General features: G+C 38.4%; 1 protein-coding gene across 1 annotated transcript in view; it reads left to right on the top strand.

The window, feature by feature from the left end:
• The window catches only part of KHDRBS2 (KH RNA binding domain containing, signal transduction associated 2), a 594,613-nt gene that overhangs the window by 160,630 nt on the left and 409,468 nt on the right, over positions 1-24,515 (top strand). Inside the window, exon 2 of the mRNA XM_014575134.4 lies at positions 16,900-17,027. Within this exon, the coding sequence (XP_014430620.1) occupies positions 16,900-17,027 (128 nt within the window). The remainder of the gene's footprint in view (positions 1-16,899; positions 17,028-24,515) is intronic.

The raw sequence follows: 24,515 nt of genomic DNA, 5'->3' as shown, positions 1-24,515 counted from the left end.
CCCCTGGCAAGGGACTGGTGTCTTCTGTCTCACCATGCTGGCCAATGAGTGCATGCTGCCCCGGGGGTGCAGACATGCCCATGTGCCATGTGCGGCACTGCTGTGTGTGTATATGTGACCCCATCCTTCCTAGTGGTGGTGTGTGGTGGGAAGGTGTTTCACCATGGGGTTCAGAGGAAGGCAAGCCTCTACAGAACCCCTGTGTGCAGGAGCTCAAGATTCCTGAGAGACTGCCTCAATGCGGCTGTCTGCTCTGGACTGCTGCTCCATGTGCAGCGATGTGCACAGGCTGCTATCTGATCTCAAGGCTGAGAAGGCCGGGCTAGGAGTGTGCAGCCCCTCACCACCCACCGTCCAGGGAAAGTAATGGAACTCTCCTGATGGTCCTTCCTCAGCCTGTTCTGCAGCTTTAAGGGCTGCAGGGGAAGGGGGACTAGAGAGTTCTGATGAGTGTGGACGGAGTAGCCAGCAGAGCACCTGTGGGAAGCCCTGGAAGCCACTTATTTAAAAATAACCATAACTGTGCAGTCTACACACACCCTATTTTGAAATAACTGTTTCAGAATAGGCATTATTCTTCATAAAATGAGGATTACTGATGTCAAAATAAGGTACCCATAATTTTAAAATTATTTTGAAATAACAGGCTTGCTGTGTAGACACTCACTTTGTTATTTTGAAATAATGCTGCTGTGTAGACATGCCCTGAGAAAGTACATTGGCACATGAGATTACTTGCATAAAGTCAGTTACAGAATTTGGGGCAATGTACTCAGCACTGTGCAAGATAAAAAGATAAAGTCGGTCTCAGGTTTTAAGAGATTATAATGTAAAAAGATGGATAGGATGTGCCAGACATCAACACATACATAAAAAGCCTGACCAAAATTCTGTACTCGTGTGTTTCCATACACAAACTTTTGGATGCTAAGTTCCTTTTAAAATATACTTCTAAAAAGACCAAAGAGAATAAATTTGACTTTTTAAATATATTTTAGAGGATTATAATCATTACAAACCCTTTGTCTTTGCATATATGATATATAGTTTCCTCACTAACCGTTTCCATTAAGTGTTTGCCTATTTTTTAACCAGATCCTTCCATTTTAGTCATTAGTGAAGTGTTCCTGTGCATCAGTTCATTTAAGAGATATGTGGTACATTTAAGCTGTGTTTTCTTGGCTGTTGTGATCTTTCAGTTCTGGTGGCATTGAACCAGAATTACGCATATCTTTTGTTTATTCCAGATTGGATTGTTATGATATATTCTCTATAGAGTTACATTTGAAGATTACTACGGGGAAACTGTATCTAGTGTAGAATGCAGTGGAACAGCTGCTTGCGGGGGTACATTTGCGGAGAGCGCATGAAACCTCTGCTTCATTTGCACTGGTTTCAAGTTCTTTTTTGAGTGTAATTCAACTGTCCCACTTACCTAAAAGTTTTATATGTAGAACACCAGAAAAAGGTCTTCTAACACTAGATACACATTGCTATTTGTATTACTAGATGCATGCAAGAACGGGGGGAGGAGGGGTGAAGTACTGTTCACAGAAGAAATGAAAATTTATCCCATTTGGAAATAGGCCATTCTTGAAAATAGCCTCATTACTTATGAGCAAGCTATGGTTTTTTTTTTTAATGAAGAAATGCCACCACTTTCAATTCCATATAAGAAACTGAAAATCTAGTTCTCCAAGAAGAAGCAAGGTAAGTGCTCACATAATTCCTCTAAATAGGAAGCAAATGGTGACAGCTCAGGGAGGTGTTTGTAGATTCCATTTTATGGTATGTTGGACAGGCTGACAAGAAGAACATTATTTTTTGATGAGTTTTGACATGACTCTAAGTATAGCAAGGGGATGTTTTTACTGTGGGATGCCTAATTTTAATAGAAAAACTATATTCATGACACAAGTTTTGTAATAGATGTCAAGTACAGTAAAGTGAACTATAATTAACATCATTTTATTGGCACTGTAAAAGTAAAGCAGATAGTTTAAAGAGAAAGAGCAAGAACCACTTTCTCTCTCAGGTGTATTTTTTTCCCATTCTGCAATGTATCAATCAGATAAAGGAGGAAGGTAATTTCCTCCCCTGTGAAATTCATTGAGGGGAGGAGGTATGTGCCATAGAATTTTATATCTTGATGCTTTCTCATATATGATTATACATATATAATTTCTCTTTGAAAAAATATGCCTTCTAAAAATGTAAAGGATTTCTCTAATACAGTAACTCTTCTTTGGTTTTGATCTGACCCCTGATGTGACTGTGATGTGTGTTCTCTCTTCCAATTAAGAGAGATAAGATAAATGTGTTTTATACAGAAGGAAAGTGTAAGGGAACTATATGTGTAGCTGATGAAAGGCAAGAATGAAGTGTGCTTGAAGAGTGACAGGTACTGTAGGAGGTAATTGAAAAGCTATCTGTCTTCTTGCTTTAATTTAGTTAGCTTGGAGGAAAAGTGTGTGGAAAATGTGTAAAGTTCACCTCAAGAGCTGCTTTCTTTCCTTTTTTCCCTTTCTTATAGGATCAGTGTTGGTGAAAACGTTCCACTGAATTACTCATTTTTCTTCTTATTGGATCAATAGTGATGCTCATTGACCTGTCCTCTTAGCTCTTCTCAAATCCCATAGTACCTCTGGCTTTTAGGAATATAAATTCTAATGGTTGTTCTGATAAAAAAAAATTAAAAAATTGTTTTAAAAATTAAAGTTGTGGAGTTTATTTTCATAACGTATATTGCACTAAAGGCGGCGTTTCTGTTGTTAATGGGTTTTCTGGGTTTGATAGGAAATGTGCATTAGAGAGGGATTTTTTTTAAGTGAGTGAGCACAAAAGTTTGTGCTGCTTTCTTCCCTCCATTTTACATTATGTTTTAGTTGAAACATGAATATATTACATCTACTCTGAGCACTAGCATATTTTCTCCTTCTTTATTCTAATTCCAGTATTCTCAACATTTTAGTAGCCCTCCACAGTGTCAAGCAGTTGCTCATAAAAGGTCTGATACAGTGCCAATGGGAGTCTCTCCACTGACTCCAGTGTTTGAAAATTTTTCTAAGTGCTTATGCCTAATTCCTAAGTGGTCCGTAGGCTTTATGTTGGCTATCTGCTTTTGGCTAAATTTCACCATAAAGAAAGGATATTTCACAGCCAACTGTGAGGTCTAGTATCAGGGATTTAGCTGACATAAGAGGACAAAAGTGATTTCGGGATCCAAACCTAATCACTGGGTACAACAGCATAATCTGCCCTTTAGTGAAGGGACAAAATGCAACCCTTTGAGCTCTGTGACTCGTCCTTCTAGCTACATAAAAGGCACTAGTGGGCCCTTTGCAGTGGTGGAAAATTAAAGAGTACTGGGGAATTTCATAAAATGTTCTGATAAACCCCTAAAATAAGTAATGGGCATGGGAAAAAAGTTTTTTTAAGTAATTGTTTAAATTTACATACTACTGTACATAATACAGTGTACAGAAAAAGAGATTTCTCTACTAAATAGTGTGTAGGGTGTGTTTGGTCTTTTGTGTAAACCAAAATACACCAGAATTCCCTATTCAGTGAACCAGGACAGAAGGAAAGCCATATCTATAATAAAGAATATTTTGTAAAAAATCTCTGATACTTTATATTCTTGAATTTTTACAGACCTGAGGTTGAAATCCAGGCCCCATTGAAATGAAGGGAGTTTTGTCATTAGCCTCAATGGGAGCAGGATTTCACACTGGTATTGATGGTTATAAATGAACCAAAATGTTCCATAGAATCTCTATGGATAGTAGTTCCATGTTCCAATAATATAAATATAGCATTTGGGATACATTCTCGACCACCTGATCAGGACAGTGATAGTGACTATGAAATGCTAAGGGAGATTAGAGAGGCTATCAAATTAAAAAAGCCTCAATAATAGTGGGGGATTTCAACTATCCCCATAGTGACTGGGTATACATCACCTCAGTATGGGATGCAGAGATAAAATTTCTTGACACCTTAAATGACTGCCTCTTGGAGCAGCTGGTTCTGGAATCCACAAGGGGAGAGGCAGTTCTTGATTTAGTCCTAAGTAGAGCACAAAATCTGGTTTTAGAGGTAAATATAGCTGGACCACTTGGAAATAGTGACCATAATATAATAAAATTTTAACATCCCTGTGGTGGGAAAACCCCTTAGCAGCCTAGCACTGTTTCATTTAATTTCAGAAAGGGGGACTACACAAAAATGAGAAAGCTAGTTAACAAGAAATTAAAAGGTACAGTGACAAAAATAAAATCTCTGCAAGCTGCCTGGAAACTTTTCAAAGACACAGTAATAGAGGCTGAACTTAAATGTATACCCCAAATTAGAAAACACAGTAAGAGAACCAAAAAAAGTACCACTGTGGCTTAACAACCAGGTAAGCAAAGTAGTGACAGATAAAAAGGTATCTTTTAAAAAGAGGAAGTCAAATCCTAGTGAGGAAAATAAAAAGCACCATAAACTTTGTCAAATAAGTATAAAAATATAATAAGAAAAGCCAAAAAGGAGTTTGAAGAACAGCTAGCCAAAAACTCAAAAAATAATAGCAAAATGTTTTTTAAGTACATCAGAAGCAGGAAGCCAGCTAAACAACAAGTGGGACCCTTGGACGATTGATATGCTAAAGGAGCACTCAAAGATGATAAAGTCATTGTGGAGAAGCTAAATGAATTCTTTACTTCGGTCTTCATGGCTGAGGATATTGGGAAGATTCCCAACCTGAGCCATTCTTTTTGGGTGACAAATCTGAGGAATTGTTCCAGATTGAGGTGTCATTAGAGGAGGTTTTGGAAAAAATTGCTAAACTTAACAGTAGCAAGACACTGGGACCAGATGGCATTCACCCAAGAGTTCTGAAAGAATTCAAATGTGAAATTGCGGAACTATTAACTGTGGTTTGTAACCTATCCTTTAAATCAGCTTCCATACCTATTGATTGGAAGATAGCTAACAAGAGGACAATATTTTAAAAGGGCTCTAGAGGTCATCCTGGCAATTATAGACTGTAAGTCTAACATCAGTACTGGGCAACTTAGTTGAATCTAAAGTGAAGAATAAAATTGTCAGACACACGGATGAATATAATTTGTTGGGGGAAAGTCAACATGGTTTCTGTAAAAAGAAATCATGCCATTACTAATCTGCTAGAGTTCTTTGATGGTGACGACAAACAGGTGGATAAGGGGGATACAGTGGATATAGTATACTTAGATTTTCAGAAAGCCTTTGACAAGGTCCCTCACCAAAAGCTCTTAAGTAAAGTAAGTTGTCATGGAATAAGAGCGAAGGTCATTTTTTGGATTAATAACAGGAAACAAAGGCTAGAAATAAATGGAAATTTTTCCAGGTGGAGAGAGGTAAGCAGTGGGACCCCCCAAGGGTCTGTCTTGGGACCCATCCTATTAAACTTATTTATAAATGATCTGGAGAAAGGGGTAAAGAAGGAGCTGGCAAAATTTGCAGATGATACCAAACTGCTCAAAATAGTTAAGACCAAAGAAGACTGTGAAGAGCTTCAAAAAGATCTCACCAAATTTAGTGATTGGGCAACAAAATGGCAAATGAAATTTAATGTTGCTAAATGTAAAGTAATGCACACTGGAAAAAATAATCCCAACTATATACACAATATGATGGGGACTAATTTGGCTACAACTACACAAGAGAGAGATCTTGGAATCATTGTGGATAGTTCTCTGAAAACACCCACTCAGTGTGCAGCGGCAGTCAAAAAAGCAAATAGAATGTTAGAAGTCATTAAATAAAGTGATAGAGATGCAGCTGTGTTAGTCTGGTCTAGCTGAAACAAAAGACAGAACTATGTAGCACTTTAAAGACTAACAAGATGGTTTATTAGGTGATGAGCATTACAAAGATAGCTTCCCCAGTTATCACCCCTAATGTCATTACCTCACAGACACTAACCTTCCCCTCTCACCCCCATTCTGTTCTAAAATTTGATTTGTTAATTTCACATGCGTTCATTTTTTTGATTGTATCACTTTGGTATATATGGTTGTGCTGATTTTCTTCCACATATTGATCTGAGGAAGTGGGTCTGGCCCATGAAAACTCATCACTTAATAAACCATCTTGTTAGTCTTTAAAGTGCTACATACTTCTGTCTTTTGTTTCATTAAAAAAAGGATAGAGAATAAGTCTAAGGTCTGACACTGGGTTCCCAAAGTACAAAATACGCCACACAGGTATCTGTCAAACACAAAGTGGTTTATTTCCTGACAGCTAACAGCTGTGCCCCATAACTGGAAGAACAACATAACAAAGAAACAGCATTTCTTACGTCCCTTCCTGCAAGCCTGGGACCCTGGGTAGGCTGCGGACAAAGTGGGAGGTTGTCTCAGCTTCTGAGGCGCTAGTACCCAAAGACCATCGGTGAGGTTTGATTTGCTAGAATCTGAGGCAGCCTTAAATACAGTTTTCCTGCCTTGTTTGGCAGTTTGGAAATTTCCAGGGGTTACTCATTACATGCTGATGTAGGGCTTAGCTGTTAGTTATTGATCTGGTTCTGTTCTGGATCTACTTGTGATTTGGCCCTGTGTATGTGATCACTATGTTAGGGGAAACTGAATTGTTTATGTGTTCTCGCCCTTATCTATAATTCATTCTTGCTACAATGGCATATGTTCCCAAAGACTTGCTTCTGGCTCATCAGATATAGGGAAAAGGGAAAAGGGGGCGGGGGGGGGGGGGAGAATGCAGGCCTCACCACCACTAAACTAGCACGTACAAAGTTCTTCTGCAATTGACCACTACATTCCACCCCTGGGTGGTGTGGTATGCATTCTACCCCAATATATCCCTTGTAGGGTGTCAGTTGTTCCAGGATGACCTGGTGTTTTACTTGCTGAGCCAGTAGTGTCATACGGAAAGCCAGATGCCTAACATAACAGGCTAACATACTAGTAATAATACAAATAGCTACAAAATCCAATAATACCATAACAATAGGCTGGATGAGATTATATGGAGACTGGATGCTTTTTCATTAGCAAGGGCTCCCTCATAAAGTTGCTTGGTCCAAGGTCCCGACTGAGTACTGGCAGCAAGTTTAAAACAAACAAAAGGAAGTTTTTCTTTACTCAGCACACAGTCTGTCCCACCCCAATGGCCCCCTCCCTCAAAGGGTCCTCCTGGGGAGGCAAGTCAACATTGTATATTGCTAACGCTGTTGAAAGCATTGCAGGGCATTTTGGGAAGTGTCAAAGGTGTGAGCGTGGAATGAACGAAGGATTCCTTTGCAGGTTGTGAGAGGCCAAAGACGGGGAAGACAAAGAGAGCAGAGAATTAGTTAACTCCACACTCTGACTAGGCCCAAAGATAAGATGCTGCCTCCAGCCAGCTCAAGGCCACAGCACACATCTGACTCTCGGCTGCCAGCCATAACAAAGACAGATTCAACAGAACAAATCTGTAGAGCCAGCCCATAACAAGCAAGAAAAGCTAAGGCCAGGACAGAGGAAAGCAAAGAGAACAACAGAGTCTAGCTTGTGTGTTTGGGAAAGTCAAGGAGACCACAGAAAGCAGTTTGGACTGGCACAAAGAGCACCAGGAACAGAGGTCATGGAATGGAACACTCCCAAAGGAGCCCAGGACTTAAAACCCTCCTGAGATCTGGAGCAATTTGGAGATCACAGCAGACCCTGGACAACCTGTGCACACAGGACCGAACTCCTGTCCACCCTTCCCTCTCTTCTTCTGCCGTTACACTCAGGCCTGGCCAGCCTTAGGTAGTGTGTGTCTGAGTATGAAAGTGGGCTAGGATTCGGGGCACTAACGCTTTCTTCCTTCCTCTGAGTGACATGGGAAGCACCCATCACTCTCCACTGTTATTTTATTATTTTATCAATAAAGCTTTAAAACTTAGACACTTGGTGTGTTCCATCATCTCCTCCCTTAACAATCCTGTGGCTTCAGCCTGATCACCTGACACCTCAGGCAGATTGGTAACAAAGATCTGTCACAGTTTTGGTGGCAAATACGGGAGGGAGGGAGCTCTGTGGAGTGCACCAACTGTTCTGCCCTTGGTATTTCATGTTTGCTCTGTCCAGCACTGTTAGCATTTCCTGTTGAGGATTTTCTGATTACAGGTGTGCCCCACCCTCAGTCGTAGCATGGCTGAGAACTGGAGAGGGGTTTAGCATTCCTTTCTCCACCCCGGTTGACAAGGGAAGGGTGCAGGTGGGATGACCCCCCGGTCATAGGAGCGCTGGGCAATAGGAGGTGGGCTTAGAGACCCTCACTCCACGCAAGAGATATCCTCGGTGCATGCACCCACAGTTGTAGTAACGCTGAGCACAAAAGAAGAACTTAGGGTTTCTCGCTCTGCCCCGGGAGGGGTTTTGTATTTGGTGTATGAACTCTCGGTGGTAGTAGGCCGAGTAATATAGAGGGAGGCTTAGCATCTCTCCCTCTGGCCCAGTGGGGTAACTGTGGAAGCCCCGATGCAGGCATGAGCTACGTGAAATTTCAACTGATTAAAAGATCTTAAGAGTTGTACTAAGGGATCATGACATCATGTTCAGGAAACAGAAGGATACAGCTGCAGACTCGGGAATCCTGCAGTCGTGGGCAATGGCATCAATGACAGGTTCCAGACCGGACATACGGGAATTAGGGAGCATGGACATGGTAATCCGGCTGCCCGGTCAGCTGGCATCACGAGAGGCCGGTGAACCTGATGCCCGAGCCATGGAGGAGTCAGCAAAGAGGGACGGGACGCTGCTGCCTCTTTCAAAGGGGAGTGAAGACCTCTCCTGGCTGGAAAGGCCTCTCACCAAGGCAGGATACAATCCCTGGGGTTCTATGGCAGAGCTTCAGAAAAGAGTGCAGACTTGGCAGGATTTTTTAGACCTGTATGCCGAGTATGAAAAGCTGAAGGGTAAAAACCTAAGGGCAGCTGTGGGATTAATTTGGACTGCAGCGGCCATGTTGTATCAAATGTTGTTGATACAGAAAGAGGAGTTGGGGAGAAGGGATGAGGTGTGTACCCGACAGTTAGTGGAATTTGAGCAACTGAAAGCACAAATTACTAACCAGGCAGCAACCCAAGCCTATACCCAGGACAAGTTGCAGGCCCTGAGACAGGACTTTTAGGTGAAAAAAGTGGAACACACCCGCCTGGAAGCACTAGCTAAGCAAGTGCCGGTCCTTCAGAGACTCGTCAAAGATTTGACCATCTGTGTTCAGCGTACACCACAACGGCAGTGTACTCACCATGAAAAGGAAATTGAGCAGTTAAAATGACCGTATGTTCGGTCCACGTGGAGGATGATTCGGGTGACCCATATGAGGGCTTTGATTTCTCCTTTTGCAAGGATCCCAAAGGTGTGTGGATTCCTGTTGCATGCCCATAGTGGCCCTCGTTAAGAGGTCCACTGAACCACTTCAGGAGGGGGCCTGGGTCCAGACTCAGCATGTTACAGCCAGAATTCAGAGTCCACAGGGCCCGGAGGACATCTTTATGCTAGCTCGCAAGCTTGGCCCCTTCAAAACGGAAAAGGCCATCACCTAGCTCCTTTCCCTCTGGATCCTAACCGTTGTGATTTAATTATTGAGAACCCACGGCAAAAGTTAGAGTTCGCCAATAAGCAAGTGGCTGCAGTTGCTTCTGGGGAGTGGGACAACATCCCTGAGTAGGAAAATGATCCAGAGGAAATTTAAAAGGGGATAAACGTAAAGAGGCTAGAATTTACAAGTAATATAACATGACTAAAACAGCATTCCACAATACTAGATTCCTAAATAAATAAAAGAAACAGAAAAATAGAGGAAACAACATAGACTGTCAAGCACTAGATAGTTGCTCTGCAGGCAGAGTAACAGGCTGTCCAGGCATATGATTTGCCCCCTTGAACAAGTAAAGGAGGAAAATGGGAAATTAAACAAGAAAACTGTTAAAAACCTGGAAAAGAAATGAAGAACTGTCCCCTGTTGTAAACAACAGCCTGCAAGCACTTTTACAGTGTGCCTGAAAAGTGCGGACAGAAATAAAAAGGTGGCCTTGGCAAATTTAAAAGATTAAATGGGGTCCACTGCATTGCAACCACAATCATAGAAAGATCAAGCCCAAAAGAATTAATGTTAGTGTTTCTGTTCTTCTGTCTTATAAAATCTTAAAAGTAATGACAAATAAGACTACAATTGCTAGTAAAACAAACTGGGCACATTGGTGCAAAAATTCAGGAAAAACCCTTTATGAAAAGGAGAAAAGGTACACTATATCTTTGGAACAAATATTGCAAAAGTTTAAGCACAGCCCATGGTCCAACAATACTTAGTATATTATGCAGACCTTTTAAGCAAATTGGTGAAATATTTATTGGTTTACAAACCCTTAATCTTAATAAAATGTTTTATATATACTGCGGTTGTTTGGCTGTTATGAAAAATCTGTACTGAGGAGTTTAAAAATGTTTATTTATCTGACTGCAGAAATAAACATTTGAACTTACCCAATGAAAGGAACCAGAAGATGTGGAGGCTAACTGAAAAGTCCACCCTTCTTACTAAATTAGTAATGGACAAATCTGTGCCCCTGGGAAGGAGCCATTTAGCAGGAAAAGTGGAATCATATACAGACAGATAAGAAGGGGAGAAAAAAAGCATGTGAAAGTGTGTAAGGAGTTTGGGGCCCTGTGTGGGCATAATAGAAGGAATAAGGGAAAGCAGTAATACAGGCATTGGAAAGTTAAATTACTGGGAATGAGGGAAGTTTTCATTTAAAGAACAAAGCAAGTAATTAAGGGTATGCAAGATGAAAAGTTAACTCTGTGAGGTGTATAAGGAATTAAGCAATCATTGTAATGTGTTAGAAGAAAAACTGCTTTAAAACTCCTTGTCTCTTTGAGGCCTCTTTCCAAAGCAATGTGTAAAGAATCAATCTAATTTAAATAGGGAAAAATAAGGAATTCTACTGAAACCTAATTGGTTAAATGCATAAAAGGAAATAAAATCTATGCATTGTAAATTTGTAAATCTGTTTTGTAGGTTTCAAATATATTAATTTGGTTTTGTTTTAAATAATTCCCTTTCATTTAAAGTTTCAAACTGACAAGACATTTTTTTGTCAGACAGATAACTGGTGTTGCTTGTCTTCTGGCATTTAACCCTTCAGGTAGCTCAATGCTTTTTAAGGTTCAAAGTCTTGTTACAGGCCAAGTTGCAGCTAATATTTGGGACAGTAAAAACTCCAAAATGAGGATAGATTCTGGATTTCTGATGGCTGGCAGCCAAGAGACAGATGTGTGCTGTGGCATTGAGCTGTCTGGAGGCAGTGTCTTATCTTTGGGCCTAGTCAGAGTATGGAGTTAACTCGTTCTCTGCTCTCTTTGTCTTCCCCCCTTTTGGTCTTTCACAACCTGCAAAGGAATCCTTCATTCATTCCACACTCACACCTTTGACCCTTCCCAAAATGCCCTGCAATGCTTGCAACAGTGTTAGCAATATACAATGCTGACCTGCTTTCCCAGGGGGACCCTTTGAGGAAAGGTGCCATTGAGGTGTCACAGTCCCCCCCCTTGGCCCCGAATCAACATTGCAACATCTCTTGAAAGTAGGAATAAGAGATCCTCCGGAAAAGGGCTTTATTCCAGAGGATCGCGCCAGTCTAGACGCTCTTTTCCGGCTTTTCCCCAAGCCGGAAAAAAAGCGGTGGCCATGTTTATTTAAATCCCGCGGGGGATATTTAAATCCCCTGCGGATTTCCCTATTCTGACTTGCCTGCTTTGCATGCCTCTTCCGTAGAAGGGGCCAGTCTAGACGTAGCCCACATGTTTAACTCTTTTAGTTTTTTCTTATATATTGATTCTTCCAGACCTTACCCCTCCTCCCCCCATCCTCCTAAATCCTCTCAGGAGTTTGTGTATCGTTATGGTAATGAAAAATCCTCAAATTGAATATTCCTTGTATGGTTGCATTAGAACTATGTATAAAAAGACCTATTTACCAACCCACTCTAGAATTCATTGGCTGTTTTGGTTACCATACATTGCTGTGTAAACTCATGCCTAATTAACTGTCCACTATCATTCATACTGTGTCAGCCATGCAGCTTTCATGAGTTCTCCCTCCCATTTAATATTGAGTATCACATTTGTTTCCCCTAGGCATATTAGGTTGCATTTTTTTTCAAATTGGAACTCATTTTATTTCTTTTGGTATAGACTAAATTAATCTCTCCAAGTCAATTTCCACTATTTCCTTGTCTTGAGTAATTTGTGTAATTTGTGTGTTTCAAATTTAGTATCATCTGAAAAATTAAATTACTACTGTTTCCTTTCCTTCCTATTTTAGTTCTGTTCTATGCTGGTTTTTCTAAAGTACCTATCTCTGTGACATTTAAGTGCTGATCAGTAATGAACATTTTAAGTAAGGCTGGACCTAGAGTAGTCAATGTTAAAAGATAAACATTTATCCACAGTCACTGAAAATTTGTGATATCTTTAGACACTCATCTGTCCAGCTGCTTGCAAAATTGTTTTATGTACATTTCTAATTATTGTACCCTTTCCACTGATCTCTGCTTGTCTGCCTCTGCTATGTGATAACAAGGTTCCCAGATTCAAGGATTGCCTCTTCTGTAATACTTGCTTTGAAAGCACCAGTAAGGCATCTAGGGTGTTACATTAACAACTATAATAATTATATTGTTAGAAGTATTGAATTTGTAATTGTGACCTTTGATATCAGTGAGCTCTGTCACTAGATTTATCCCCTAAAAATTATGCATTTCAGTTTATCATTAACCATTGCTGAGAGTGTTACAAGTGATGAACCAGAGGTTCAAAGATTGTCTAGGGGTGGCTTTTTTGTGGCAAAGGACTGGGGCTGCGAAGGAGGAAAGCCCGAGACCTATATGTACTTAACCAATTACAAACTTTATTGACTACAATTTGATTATATTATGTCTTTGATTTGTTTAAGACAACATAGCATGCAAATAAACCATATATTAAAGAATATTAGTTTGCCTATTCACTTAACAACCCCTCAATTCTACTCCTAGTCCTTATTTAGATCTAAGTGTGGTACCATTATACAATATGGTTAATACAATACAACTAACTATTGCTAAGCTGACAAATAATATATTAAGCAATACTTACAAGCCCAGTAACAATTATGATGCACAGACACAAAACAACACGTAGCATGCTCTGGATTCGTATACCCTTTCATGATTTGGTAGGTGGAAGGCGGCCTTGTGTGATCAACCCCTCAGCCAGGCTGAATGATACGTGCCTTCTATCTTGATACAGAACCTCCCCGAGCTTAGGGCTCAGGGTGCTTTATACTATAATTTTGACATCCGGTGCCATATTAGGGTTCAGCTTTAGTTGATACTATGATTTGATATCCGGTACCATGTTAGGGTTCCTTCCTGTTTGATATGACGTCTGCCTCAAGGCATTGTGGTCAGTGCCTGATGCAGACATGACTGGCACACATGAAAGCTAGCTATGTTTTTTCTTTTCCTGTTCCAGATGCTTGTTAACTGGTGTTTTATGACAGCTCATTTCCCTTATTCCTATCTTGTCCTGTTTTTAGTGCTCATTAACCTAACTTTTTTCCCTACTCTTATCTTCCTGGCTTGAGTGCTTGCCAAGTTCAATTCCGTTTACTGATAACTGTGCTGAGCACCCGAGGGAATTCAAGCTCTGTCTCTGTATCCGCCTCAGTGGCCTGTGTTTTTCTTGTGAGGGGCTTTTGTGTGGCAGTATGGGCAATACGCGCGAGGCCGTGGTCAAAAGGACTTGCTACATGACAACAAGTTCTGAATATATGTGACACTGTTCATAACTAAGGGTACATCTACACAGCAGGGCTAAAGTTGAATTAAGCTATGCAACTTTAGCTATATCAATAGCGTAGCTTAAGTCGAAATAGCTTAACTCGGCTTTTGGCACTATCTACACAGCAGGAAGTTGAAGGAAGAACACTCTTCCTTCAACTTCCCTTACTCCTCATGAAATGAGGGTTACAGGAGTCAGAGTAAGAAGTCCTTCAGCTCGCCATTATTTCAAAATAATGGCTTGCTATGTCGAAACACTCTTTGTTATTTCAGAACAACGTTAGTTATTTTGAAATAATGCTGCTGTGTAGTGTAAGTGAATTTGAATACGTTTTGAAGATGATTTTGTCAAACTCTTATGGTATGTCTACACTAACCCCCTAGTTCGAACTAGGGTAGCTAATGTAGGCATTCGAGCTTGCAAATGAAGCCCAGGATTTAAATATCCCGGGCTTCATTTGCATGTTCCCGGGCAGGCACTATTTTTAAATCCCCTTAGTTTGAACTGACTGCCCACAGCTACACGCGGCAGCAGAAGTTAATCTGAACTAAGTCCTTGGTTTGTATTAACTGTTACACCTCATTACAGGAGGAGTAATTCATTTGAAAGTTTGAATACCTACATTAGCCACCCTATTTCGAACTAGGAGGCTAGTTTAGACATACCCTTATATACTTCTAAATGTAATTATTTCCTGGTATACTGAACGATGTCACCTAACAGCCCTGATCTTAATTCAGACTAGATATTATAGAGTGTAACATTATATAGTGTAACAGTTGGACCTGTTACTTGATTTAATTTTTTCTATCAAATAAATAAAGAAGGAGACGGGGAATCAATCAATTTTTGCTTGAAAATAGTTTAAGAAGCCTTTTTAGTGAAAAATAATTGTTGGTCTTGAACTGCTAACTGCTAACCACAGTAAAATAATATGTAGCTAATTAACCCCAATTTTCAAGAGATCTAAATTAAAAAGCAAACAGAATGTTTTATAATGGCATGATCATGATCTATTCAAACTATTTGTTTTAACAGCAGCCACTTTACAAAGATCTATTCAATCATGATCTATTCAAACTATTTGTTTTAACAGCAGCCACTTTACAAAAATATACATGGACAAATGTATGCAAACAGACATAAGAAAGTGATTTCATTTGGAAAAGTGACCTAAGCTTCATTTATGACCAGCATGAAAATGAGACTTGCATAGGAAGTATCAGTAGAATAATGACAAAACAGTTCTTTCATTCTTGAATGTTTTCACTTTAGGGTAAAGAATTGCAAACTGAATCTTACTGACTTTGGTAGGTCACATTTACATAGGTCCTTTAAGCACAGCCAAAGTGTTTTTCTTCTCAAATTTGGTCTACTAAATGGAATCTTTAGTAAAGGTTTAAAGGTGGGGTTTTCATAAATGTTCAATATTGTCCTATTTCAGCCCCACATTGAAAAAACTGCCCTGTATCTTCAAGTATGTGTGCGGGGAAATGGTTTTTTTGGGTGGGGACATGAAAACTGCTGCAAAAAGGGGCAGCATGGTCACTGAAAGTGCTTTTGCGGAAAAGCGTCCTTGCCAATCTAGATGCTCTTTTCCGCAAATGCTTTTAATGGAAAACTTTTCCGTTAAAAGCATTTGCGGAAAATCATGCCAGTCTAGACGTAGCCTAGGGGTATGTCTAGACTGCAGGGTTTTTTGGAAAAAAGTGGCCTTTTTTCAAAAAAACTTCCCCTGAATCTAGACTGCTGCTGCATTCTTTCGTAAATTGAAAGAACGTGGCAGTTTTTCTCAACTGCAGAAAACCTCATTTTATGTGGAAGAACGCATTTTTTTGAAAGTGTTCTTTCAAAAAAAGGCGCTATGTAATGTAAACTGTGCTTTTTCAAAAGAGAACATCCAGACTGCCTGGGTGCTCTTTCAAAAAAGCGGCTTGCTTTTTTGAAAGTAGTGGTCGTAGTCTAGAAGCTCTTTTTCAAAAGAGGCTTTTTCAAAAGCCTCTTTCAAAATAGCCTCTTTCAAAAGAGGCTTGTAGTCTAGATTTAGTCTTGCTGTGGACATTACTCTACCATCACCTATTTTATGGGAACTGGGGAAGAATTGTTCCCTTACCACCAATATGGCTTGGATACAGTTGGGGATTTGTTCACATACAGTGAGTTCAGGAATGGTGTTATTCATTCTTGGCATGGTGGACAGGAGGCCATTTGTCACAACTCATTATTTAAATTAAGGGCAGATGTCCAATGCAGATACTCCATAGGAAAGCTATACAGTGATTGAATAAGTGTCTTGGAAAATTATTTTTTAAAAGATGTTAATTAAAGGAATGAATGGGGAGCAGTTAGAGTCTTCTATCCTTGGAAAAACAGGAATTCAAGCTCCCATTCTTATTGACCACATTAACTCTTCTATGAGGGGGAGCGGTGAGTGGAAGGTCCCGACAATGGATTTGCTGAAGAAACTTGGATGTGAATTGATGGGGATCTGGTAAAAGCTACCCTGATAATTATGGAATAAACAGTGGGTTACCTGTTGTCTGCCAGGTAGTCCACGACATCTAATAATAAAATTGCAGCATGATTTATCCCAGTGTTTCTCAATCGTTTTTTATAAAGTACCTCTTTTTCAAAAAAAATTTAGAAGTACCCCCCTTTTTTTTAAAAAAAAATATTAGAAGTAGCCCCAGTACCTACAGTTTGCAGACACACACAGTTGTTTTCTACCATTGCAAAACATTTGTTTAAACAACTTAATTGTAGCCGGGTGGGCAATAAATTTTTTGGGTGTAAAAAGTACAAAAATAATAAAACATTGTAAAAATTAATACAAAAATTCAGTTTGCTCCAAATTTCAGTTGTGTTGATGTACCCCCCCAGACTTCTCTCAAGCACCCCTAAGGATACTTGTACCACTGGTTGAGAAACACTGATTTAGCCCATGCCAAATGTCTTCTATCCTTCCTTTAGCATAGCCAGATAATCAGTCCAATTATATTATATATTATTATGTCAAGTAGAGTTGCTGAAGATGACAAATATATTTTTGTTAATTTTTTTTCAGAAATTGAAAAATTTCAGGGTTCTGATGGAAAAAAGGAAGATGAAGAAAAGAAATACCTTGATGTCATCAGCAACAAAAACATAAAGCTGTCAGAAAGAGTACTGATCCCTGTTAAACAGTATCCCAAGGTACTGTAACTATAATTTAATATACCACTATTGTGTAGACAGGAGGGAGAGTTCAGTGGTTTGAGCATTGGCCTACTAAACGCAGGATTGTAAGTTCAATCCTTGTGGAGGCCATTTGGGGCAAAAATTTGTCAGGAATGATATTTGATCCTGCTGCAAAGGCAGGAGACTGGACTTCATGACCTTGCAAGGTCCCTTCCAGTTCTAGGAGCTAAGCAATCTCCTTAAATTTATACTGTTAGACTATGTCTAGACTACATCCCTTTTTCATAAAAGGGATGTAAATTAGACGTATCACAATTGCTAATGAAGCGGGGATTTAAATCTCCCCACTTCATTAGCATAAAAATGGCTGCCGCTTTTTTCGGCAAGGAAAATAAAGCCTTTTCCGAAAGATCCCTTATCCCTTAGAGGGATAAGGGATCTTTCGGAAAAGGCTTTATTTTCCGCAAGATCAGCGTCTAGACTGGTGCTTTTTTCCAGCAAAGCTCCTTGCTGAAAAAAAGCGGCAGCCATTTTTATGCTAATGAAGCAGGGGAGATTTAAATCCCCGCTTCATTAGCAATTGCGATACGTCTAATTTACATCCCTTTTATGAAAAAGGGATGTAGTCTAGACATAGCCTTAGTTTTTCACAGCAGAGAAGTGGAAAAATCACGCGCTTAATTATTTTGTTCCTTGACTTTAGAAAAAATATGTGTGGCTTCAGGATACTTAAACATCAGGGTGACAATTTCATTCCTATATTTTCCTGAATTAGCCAGTCTTGTTCAAACTTTAACTTGTGGCCGTAATCAAAGCCATTGAAATCAGCTGAAGGCTTTGGATCAGGACCTTAATGACACAAAAGTTTTATTCATTTGCCATGCAAGTTTCTCCTTAATAAAGACTGCAGGATTTGTCCTTCTTGTTGTATAAACTTAATGACCTAATTAAGAATAGAATATTATTTCACAGCAAGAACATAAAGGCATGCCCAATAATTGTGAAAAGTCAGCTCAAGTGCACTGCAGTTTCTCAGTTTGTTATATTACTAATGGAATAATTGTTAGATAACTATGGAAAGAATATACGTGCTTTCCTGAAAATGCAATTGTCTTTGGCCACAGCTTCTTCTCATTTAATGGTTGGGTCTCTTTGCCATTACATGTCACGATAAATGAAAATTTATGTCATGAAAATCCCACAGCTATTGTGAGTCATAAGTGAAGGTTCATAAATGCCTCTCCATAGCTCTGTATAATAAAGATCCAAGACACATTGTTGTATTTTTACATAAAATAAGAGAATTTAGTTTTCTTTGTATAGCTTTATATTTTACATAAACAGTTGTTCTATCAGTATTCAACCTGAAATGGTAAACATCTCAATTTGTCTCTAGAGCATTTTTTCTTGCTAATTTATTATCACGTGGCATTTGGTTCAACATTAGCCTTGATTACACTCTCAGTTTCTTAGTTTTATATTTTCATCAGTAATAGCAATAAATTACAATGGGTAAAAAGCCTATCAAACAAAATGGAACATGTAAAAAAAAATTGAGATTCAATGATTCAAGATGACATTTACCTCCTAAATAGTGAATATAAAACTGAGATAATGTAATCATTCAAATGGTAAAGACCTTAGAAATACACACAGTGGTATAAAGAACTACTTTTTTGCTTCATAGCCTGGGGCACTTTGCCTAGATTTGTAACATTTTTTTAAATGCTGTAGGTCACCTGAAATTTTTAATAAGAATATAGTAATGCTGTATCTCCATAAAAGCTATTTGCTGATATTCTGATTATTCAGAATACTATTTAATGGGGATGGAAGAATGGAAGACAAACTATTTAATAGATAAATGCAATAATCTATTCAAATACAGTACCTAGGTATGATTATATTAACCTTCATTTGCTTTAATTAGCTTGTTATATTAGTGAGAAATGTAAGTCATAAAACATTTCTGAATGCTTTGAACAGTAAAACAAATTATCTGTACTGTCTGTAAGGAATTTTATTTCATTAATATAAAATGAACTCAAGAAAATTTCTTCTATTGATTTCTGCCAACATTAACTTTGTAATGCATAGTTTCATCTTCATATATTTTGCTTCTGTCTGTTATTCTCTTCCTAGAAATGTAAGATTTGCCATTTTGGATTAGACTATTGGTCAGTTTGATTCAGTGTCCTTTCTTTGATGGTAACCATCATCAATTACATTTGGGAAAAGTGAAACTTTTCCAGTGGTTGACAGCCAGTCTCTAATGATGTACATGGAGAGTGGAAGATATTTTTTTCAGACACCCAGACTAGATTTCAGTCTACAAAATGAAACTTTAGAATTGATTACATAACAAGAATTTGGAATGATATCCACAGCAGAAGCCAAGAAATTTCAAGATGCTTTGGGAAGAACCAAGTATGCATTAAACCGGTCAATTTTTCAGAACTAGGGGGCACCAAATGAAATTAACAGGTAGCATATTTAAAACAAACAAATGGAAGTTTGTCTTCATGCAGCGCATGGTTGGCCTCTGGAACTCCTTACCAGAGGGTGTTGTGAAGAACAGGACTTTAACAGGGTTCAAAAATGAATTAGATAAATTCATGGAGGTTAAGTCCATCAATGACTATTAGCCACGCTGGAAGGAATGGTGTCCCTAATCTCTGTTTGTTAGAGGCTGAAAATGAATGATAGGAGAGGGCTCACTTGATGATTACCTATTTCTGTTCACTTCTGCTGGGACATCTGGCATTGGCCACTGTTGGAAGACAGGATACTGGACCAGATGGACCTTTGGTTTAACCCAGTATGGCCGTTCTTATACTCTTATGCTTCAGGGGGTAGCCAAGTTAGCCATCCTTAACTTCGGTTCAGGGTCCACTCAATGTGGACATGCTAGTTCAAATTAGCGAAACGCTATTTCGAACTAGTTTTTACATCTAGATGCACTAGTTCAAATTTGCTTAGTTCGAATTAACTAATTCGAACTAAGTTAGTTCGAATTAGTGCTGTAGTGTAGACATACCCTTACTCTTCCCATCTGCAGGCACACACACACAACTCCCTGTCCTCCTAGTAATAAAACTGTGACAATTTGCCAGAGTTAGCTCTCGGTGGGCCGCTATATTCACCTGCACCTCTACAGGTACCAGCCATTGCAGATCCTATTGACTGGAAACAGCGATCCACAGCCAACAGGAGCTGTGTTCCCCTTACTTGTGGAGGTACTGGTAAATACAGACACAGCCATGTGGGGGCCTGTCAGAGAGTAACCCTGGCAGACTGGATCTGGAATGGGCCAGTATTTGTCCACCCCGGTCCTAGAATGTAGGTGTTGTGACAAGCTAAGAGGAAGATGCCATTTGGCCTCTTTGCTCTAGCTGTCTATATAATTGTTATAAGATGTGGTAGTTCAGTACCTATGTTTTATTCTTAAAACAGAGGCAATACATAGTCAAAGCACACAAGTCTTTATATGAATTATACTTCAATTCTTTATTTTTATTGTACAAATAAGTCTCACCAATATATATGTACTGGAAAGACCAGGTTTATTTGATACCATTGGCCAAGTGTTCTCAAACCATTTTGCAATATAGACCATATTTATTACAGACATTATCCCCATGGCTACATGCACATATGTTTAATAGAATAAGGGATTAAAGCAGAGATAGTCCCTTTGGGTACAAGAATGTTTTCCCCTAACTTCCATTTGTATGCATTTTCTTCAAATACATTACAGATCCAGTTTCCCATACATAAGCAATCATTTCTTTTTATGCTTTATTTGTAAGAAAGACAAAAACTTCCATTTGAAATAACAAAAAATTCATCTCACTGTGCAATTTTTCTAATTAGTATATTACTGCAATTGCTTTGTTAAATGAAGCACATCACATAAATCTACTCTGTCCATAATACAGATTTTTTTTCCCATTCAGTAGCAGTTAATTTTTATGTCAATTCCTTTTTCCCATTTTGCTATAGCTTACATATTAGAAGTATAGCATTTGAGCCTTGCTTTGTACCATATAAGATTTGAAAATTTGGCCATGTACATAGTGCACAGTATCAACCACAAGATTGTTCAATTTGTGAAAGTTCCAGGCCCCATTCGAGAGAGTAGAATTTTTTTCCATTCACTTCAGTAATCCTAGATTTCATCCTTCTGTGGAAACTGGATTTTTTCATTGCTTTTGTTTTGTGCAAGCAGTGATTTATAAAATGTGTGAACAAGCTAGTGGAAAATGTATGGTAAGTATAAACAATTTCTTGCCTTTAATATTACATTTATTGTGTATTCTTTCACTATACTAAATAATGTTTGCATTTCTCACATTTCATAAACCCATACATTCACAGTCACTCACCAGAGCAATAACATTTATTCTGAAGGCTGGGGTTCCCTGCCCCTGTTCTGTCACAACTCCACTAGAGAATATGGTGGACTTTTTTATTTCCTTGGCATCCTCTTTCTTTTCTATGTTAATCCCCTGGGATCCTGACCAGCTTTCACTGCAATTTTTGTCATGTTAATTATCTTCAGATGATTTGCATGTTTGGAACCCTTTTTAAGTTAGTGAGTTAAGGGAGCAATAGGCAGTGATTGGTTGTTTGTGAAAGGATATTAGAATTGCAAAGGAAACAGAGTGTGAGGTAGAAATATTGCTGTAACCAAAAAAGAACTGAGGCCTTTGTTGACATACATGGCAGCATGAGAGTTTGGAATGTCTCTCAAGCAAGGAAAAGTGCCCAGAGAATGGATGAAGATTTACATTTGTTATAAAAGAGAAGCTAAAAAGCTATTATAGAATGGGGACTTCAACTTTTACCTTTTAAGGAGTAAAAAGTTTACACATTTTGAAAAATATTGGAAATTAGGCAATTGCCAACATGGATCTGAAGAAAAGGTCTTGTTTAGCTAAACTGAGTTTTTCAGAAACATAGTCCAATATGAAAGAGGGGACAGTGGTATATTTAGTTCCACTGTGTTTCATTACAATGGGGGTGCTGACTAAATTATTTCAATAAAAGTTTCTTTATTATATACCCAAAAGATTTGAATTCATACTATTTATTGATAGTGGGAGTTTCTGAATTGGCAACTTTTTCATACAGGTCTCATTTTTAGTTTTGTTTTAGTTTACTTTCATATTCACTTTAATATTTACTTAGCACCTTTGGCATGAATCACAGCATAAATATTAGGAAAAAAAATCAGTGTGGTCAGCTTTTTAATTTTTTTTCATAAAGCTCTAGCTGATGAATTCATGTGATTGCATGAGAATTTCAGCTTTCATTTTAAAAAATGGTCCTTGTGACTACAAAGAAAAGCCTGGAAATATGACCCCAAAGGCTATCGTATCATGGAACATTTGAGAAGCTTTATACTGTATTTTTTTAAAAGAGAGGCAGAGTGGCTAGACTCAAGATTATTGAATGCTTAAGTTTGAATGCTTAACTGAAAGGCACTGAAATTCTATCCCAAGTGGACATATGTTTAATACACTCGTTCTTAGGAAGGACTCGGAAGGAAAGGAGAGGGGTGGGACTGTTGAGTTAGATAACATAAAGGATGTTGCCTTATCACTTTTCTCTCTCACTATACTTAGACACTTGATTTTGGTCTTACAAGTTACTTGGACACCCCCTATCTTGGGAAAGATATTTAAAGGACTACCAAAATAATCAATGGAAAAAGAATCCATAATGCAGAGAAAAAACAACAGAGTATTCAGAGGTCTGCCAATTTTTTTTAAAGTAAGCTAATCAGAAAATGCAGATGTACATGACATTAAAAAAGAAATGAAATTTCACAATTAAAATTATGATTATTAATAATAATTTTATTTTCTGACAAGGTCTGTTAAGATCTTATCTTTCACTATTAATATTAATGGTAGCTCTAAAATTGCTAATGCACCACCATGTGTCCAATTATTATGACTCAAAATTATCAAATGGTTTCCATGATAGCATTATTTAGCTCCTTCCTTCCCACAATCAGCTGCAGGCTCAGGGACTTTTGCTCAGTGTCTGGAGAAGTTAATTAGACTGTTTAGGTTTTTAACATTTTTAACAGCATTTCTTTTTAAAATCAACTCCCATTGTACTAGCCAGCTTCTTTGGGGTGCTAACATTTTATTCTTTGCAGGTTCCTTTTAGAAATATACTTTAATCAAATTGTTCCTCATTGCAAAGAATGACAATGACTTCCAGATGAAGTTTTAGATCTATGATTCCCTTCGTTCCATTTTATTATGCAGAGCTGTATAAATCTTCAGCAGTGTAAGTTAAAAGACAGTCACATAATTAAAGTCTGGTAGAACAAAACCAGGCCCATCATTAGAGGGTTTTTTCTTGATGACAACATCATGCAAAAATTCTTCTTACAATAGTATAGATTTATTTTTTATATATATGCCTTCACCTCCACCTTTTATATCATGTTCCTCAAACTCATCTTCTTTACAATTACAAACTGGGGAGTTGAATTATAGTCAATTGATTCATAATGATATTCTATTTTTATGAATTTAGAATTTACCGCTACATTTCAAGACACACTTTAACAAGAATAACCGCTATTTCAAATTTTGTTGTGTCAGCACCAAAAGGCTCAAACTAAGTAGGGTCCTGTTGCACTGGCAACTGTACAAACATATAATAAACAACAGTCTCTGCTCCAACAAAAAAAATCATAGTTGGTGAATGAGACAAATAAGAAGGTTGGGTGGAAAAGACTCAACAGCAAATATAATAAATCATGCATAATTCTAGCTATTCCTGTATGAAGGTAATAGCTTTTCAGCATAATGGAAATTAAAATATCAATATCAAGAAAATTGCTATTTTCCTAAAGAAAATGAATGGACCTTTTCAGTACATCTGTGTTAATTCAGCTACCTTAAGAACATAAGAACATAAGAATGGCTATGACCAAAGTCCATCTTGCCTAGTATCCTGTCTTCCGACAGTGGCCAGTGCCAGGTGCTCCAGGGGGAATGAACATAACAGGTAATCATCAATGATCCATACACTGTCACCCATTCCCAGATTCTGACAAACAGAGAGAAGGGACACCTTTCCTGCCCATCCTGGCTAATAGCCATTGATGGACCTATCCTCTATGAATTTTGAACTCTGTTAAAGTTGTAGTCTTTGCAATGTCCTCTGGCAAGGAGTTCCACAGGTTGATTGTGCATTGTGTGAAGAAATACTTCCTTTTGTTTGTTTTAAACCTACTACCTATTAATTTCATTTGGTGACTCCTAGTTTTTGTGTTATAGGAACATATAAATAACTTTTCCTTATTTACTTTCTCTGCATCAGTCATGATTTTATAGATCTCTATCATATCCGCCCTTAGTCTCCTCTTTTTTAAGCTGAAAAGTCCCAGATTTATTTTCTGATCAGCTTAGTACAATAACACAAATGTGAGATTTTCTATATTTACCATAATAATGACTGTTATAAAGTCTAATGCAT

This window comes from Pelodiscus sinensis, chromosome 3 (assembly GCF_052426305.1).
Source record: "Pelodiscus sinensis isolate ZL-2025 chromosome 3, ASM5242630v1, whole genome shotgun sequence".
Taxonomy (NCBI): Eukaryota; Metazoa; Chordata; order Testudines; family Trionychidae; genus Pelodiscus; species Pelodiscus sinensis.
The sequence above is the reverse complement of the archived record's forward strand: the minus strand, read 5'-3'. Positions and strand labels throughout refer to the sequence as shown.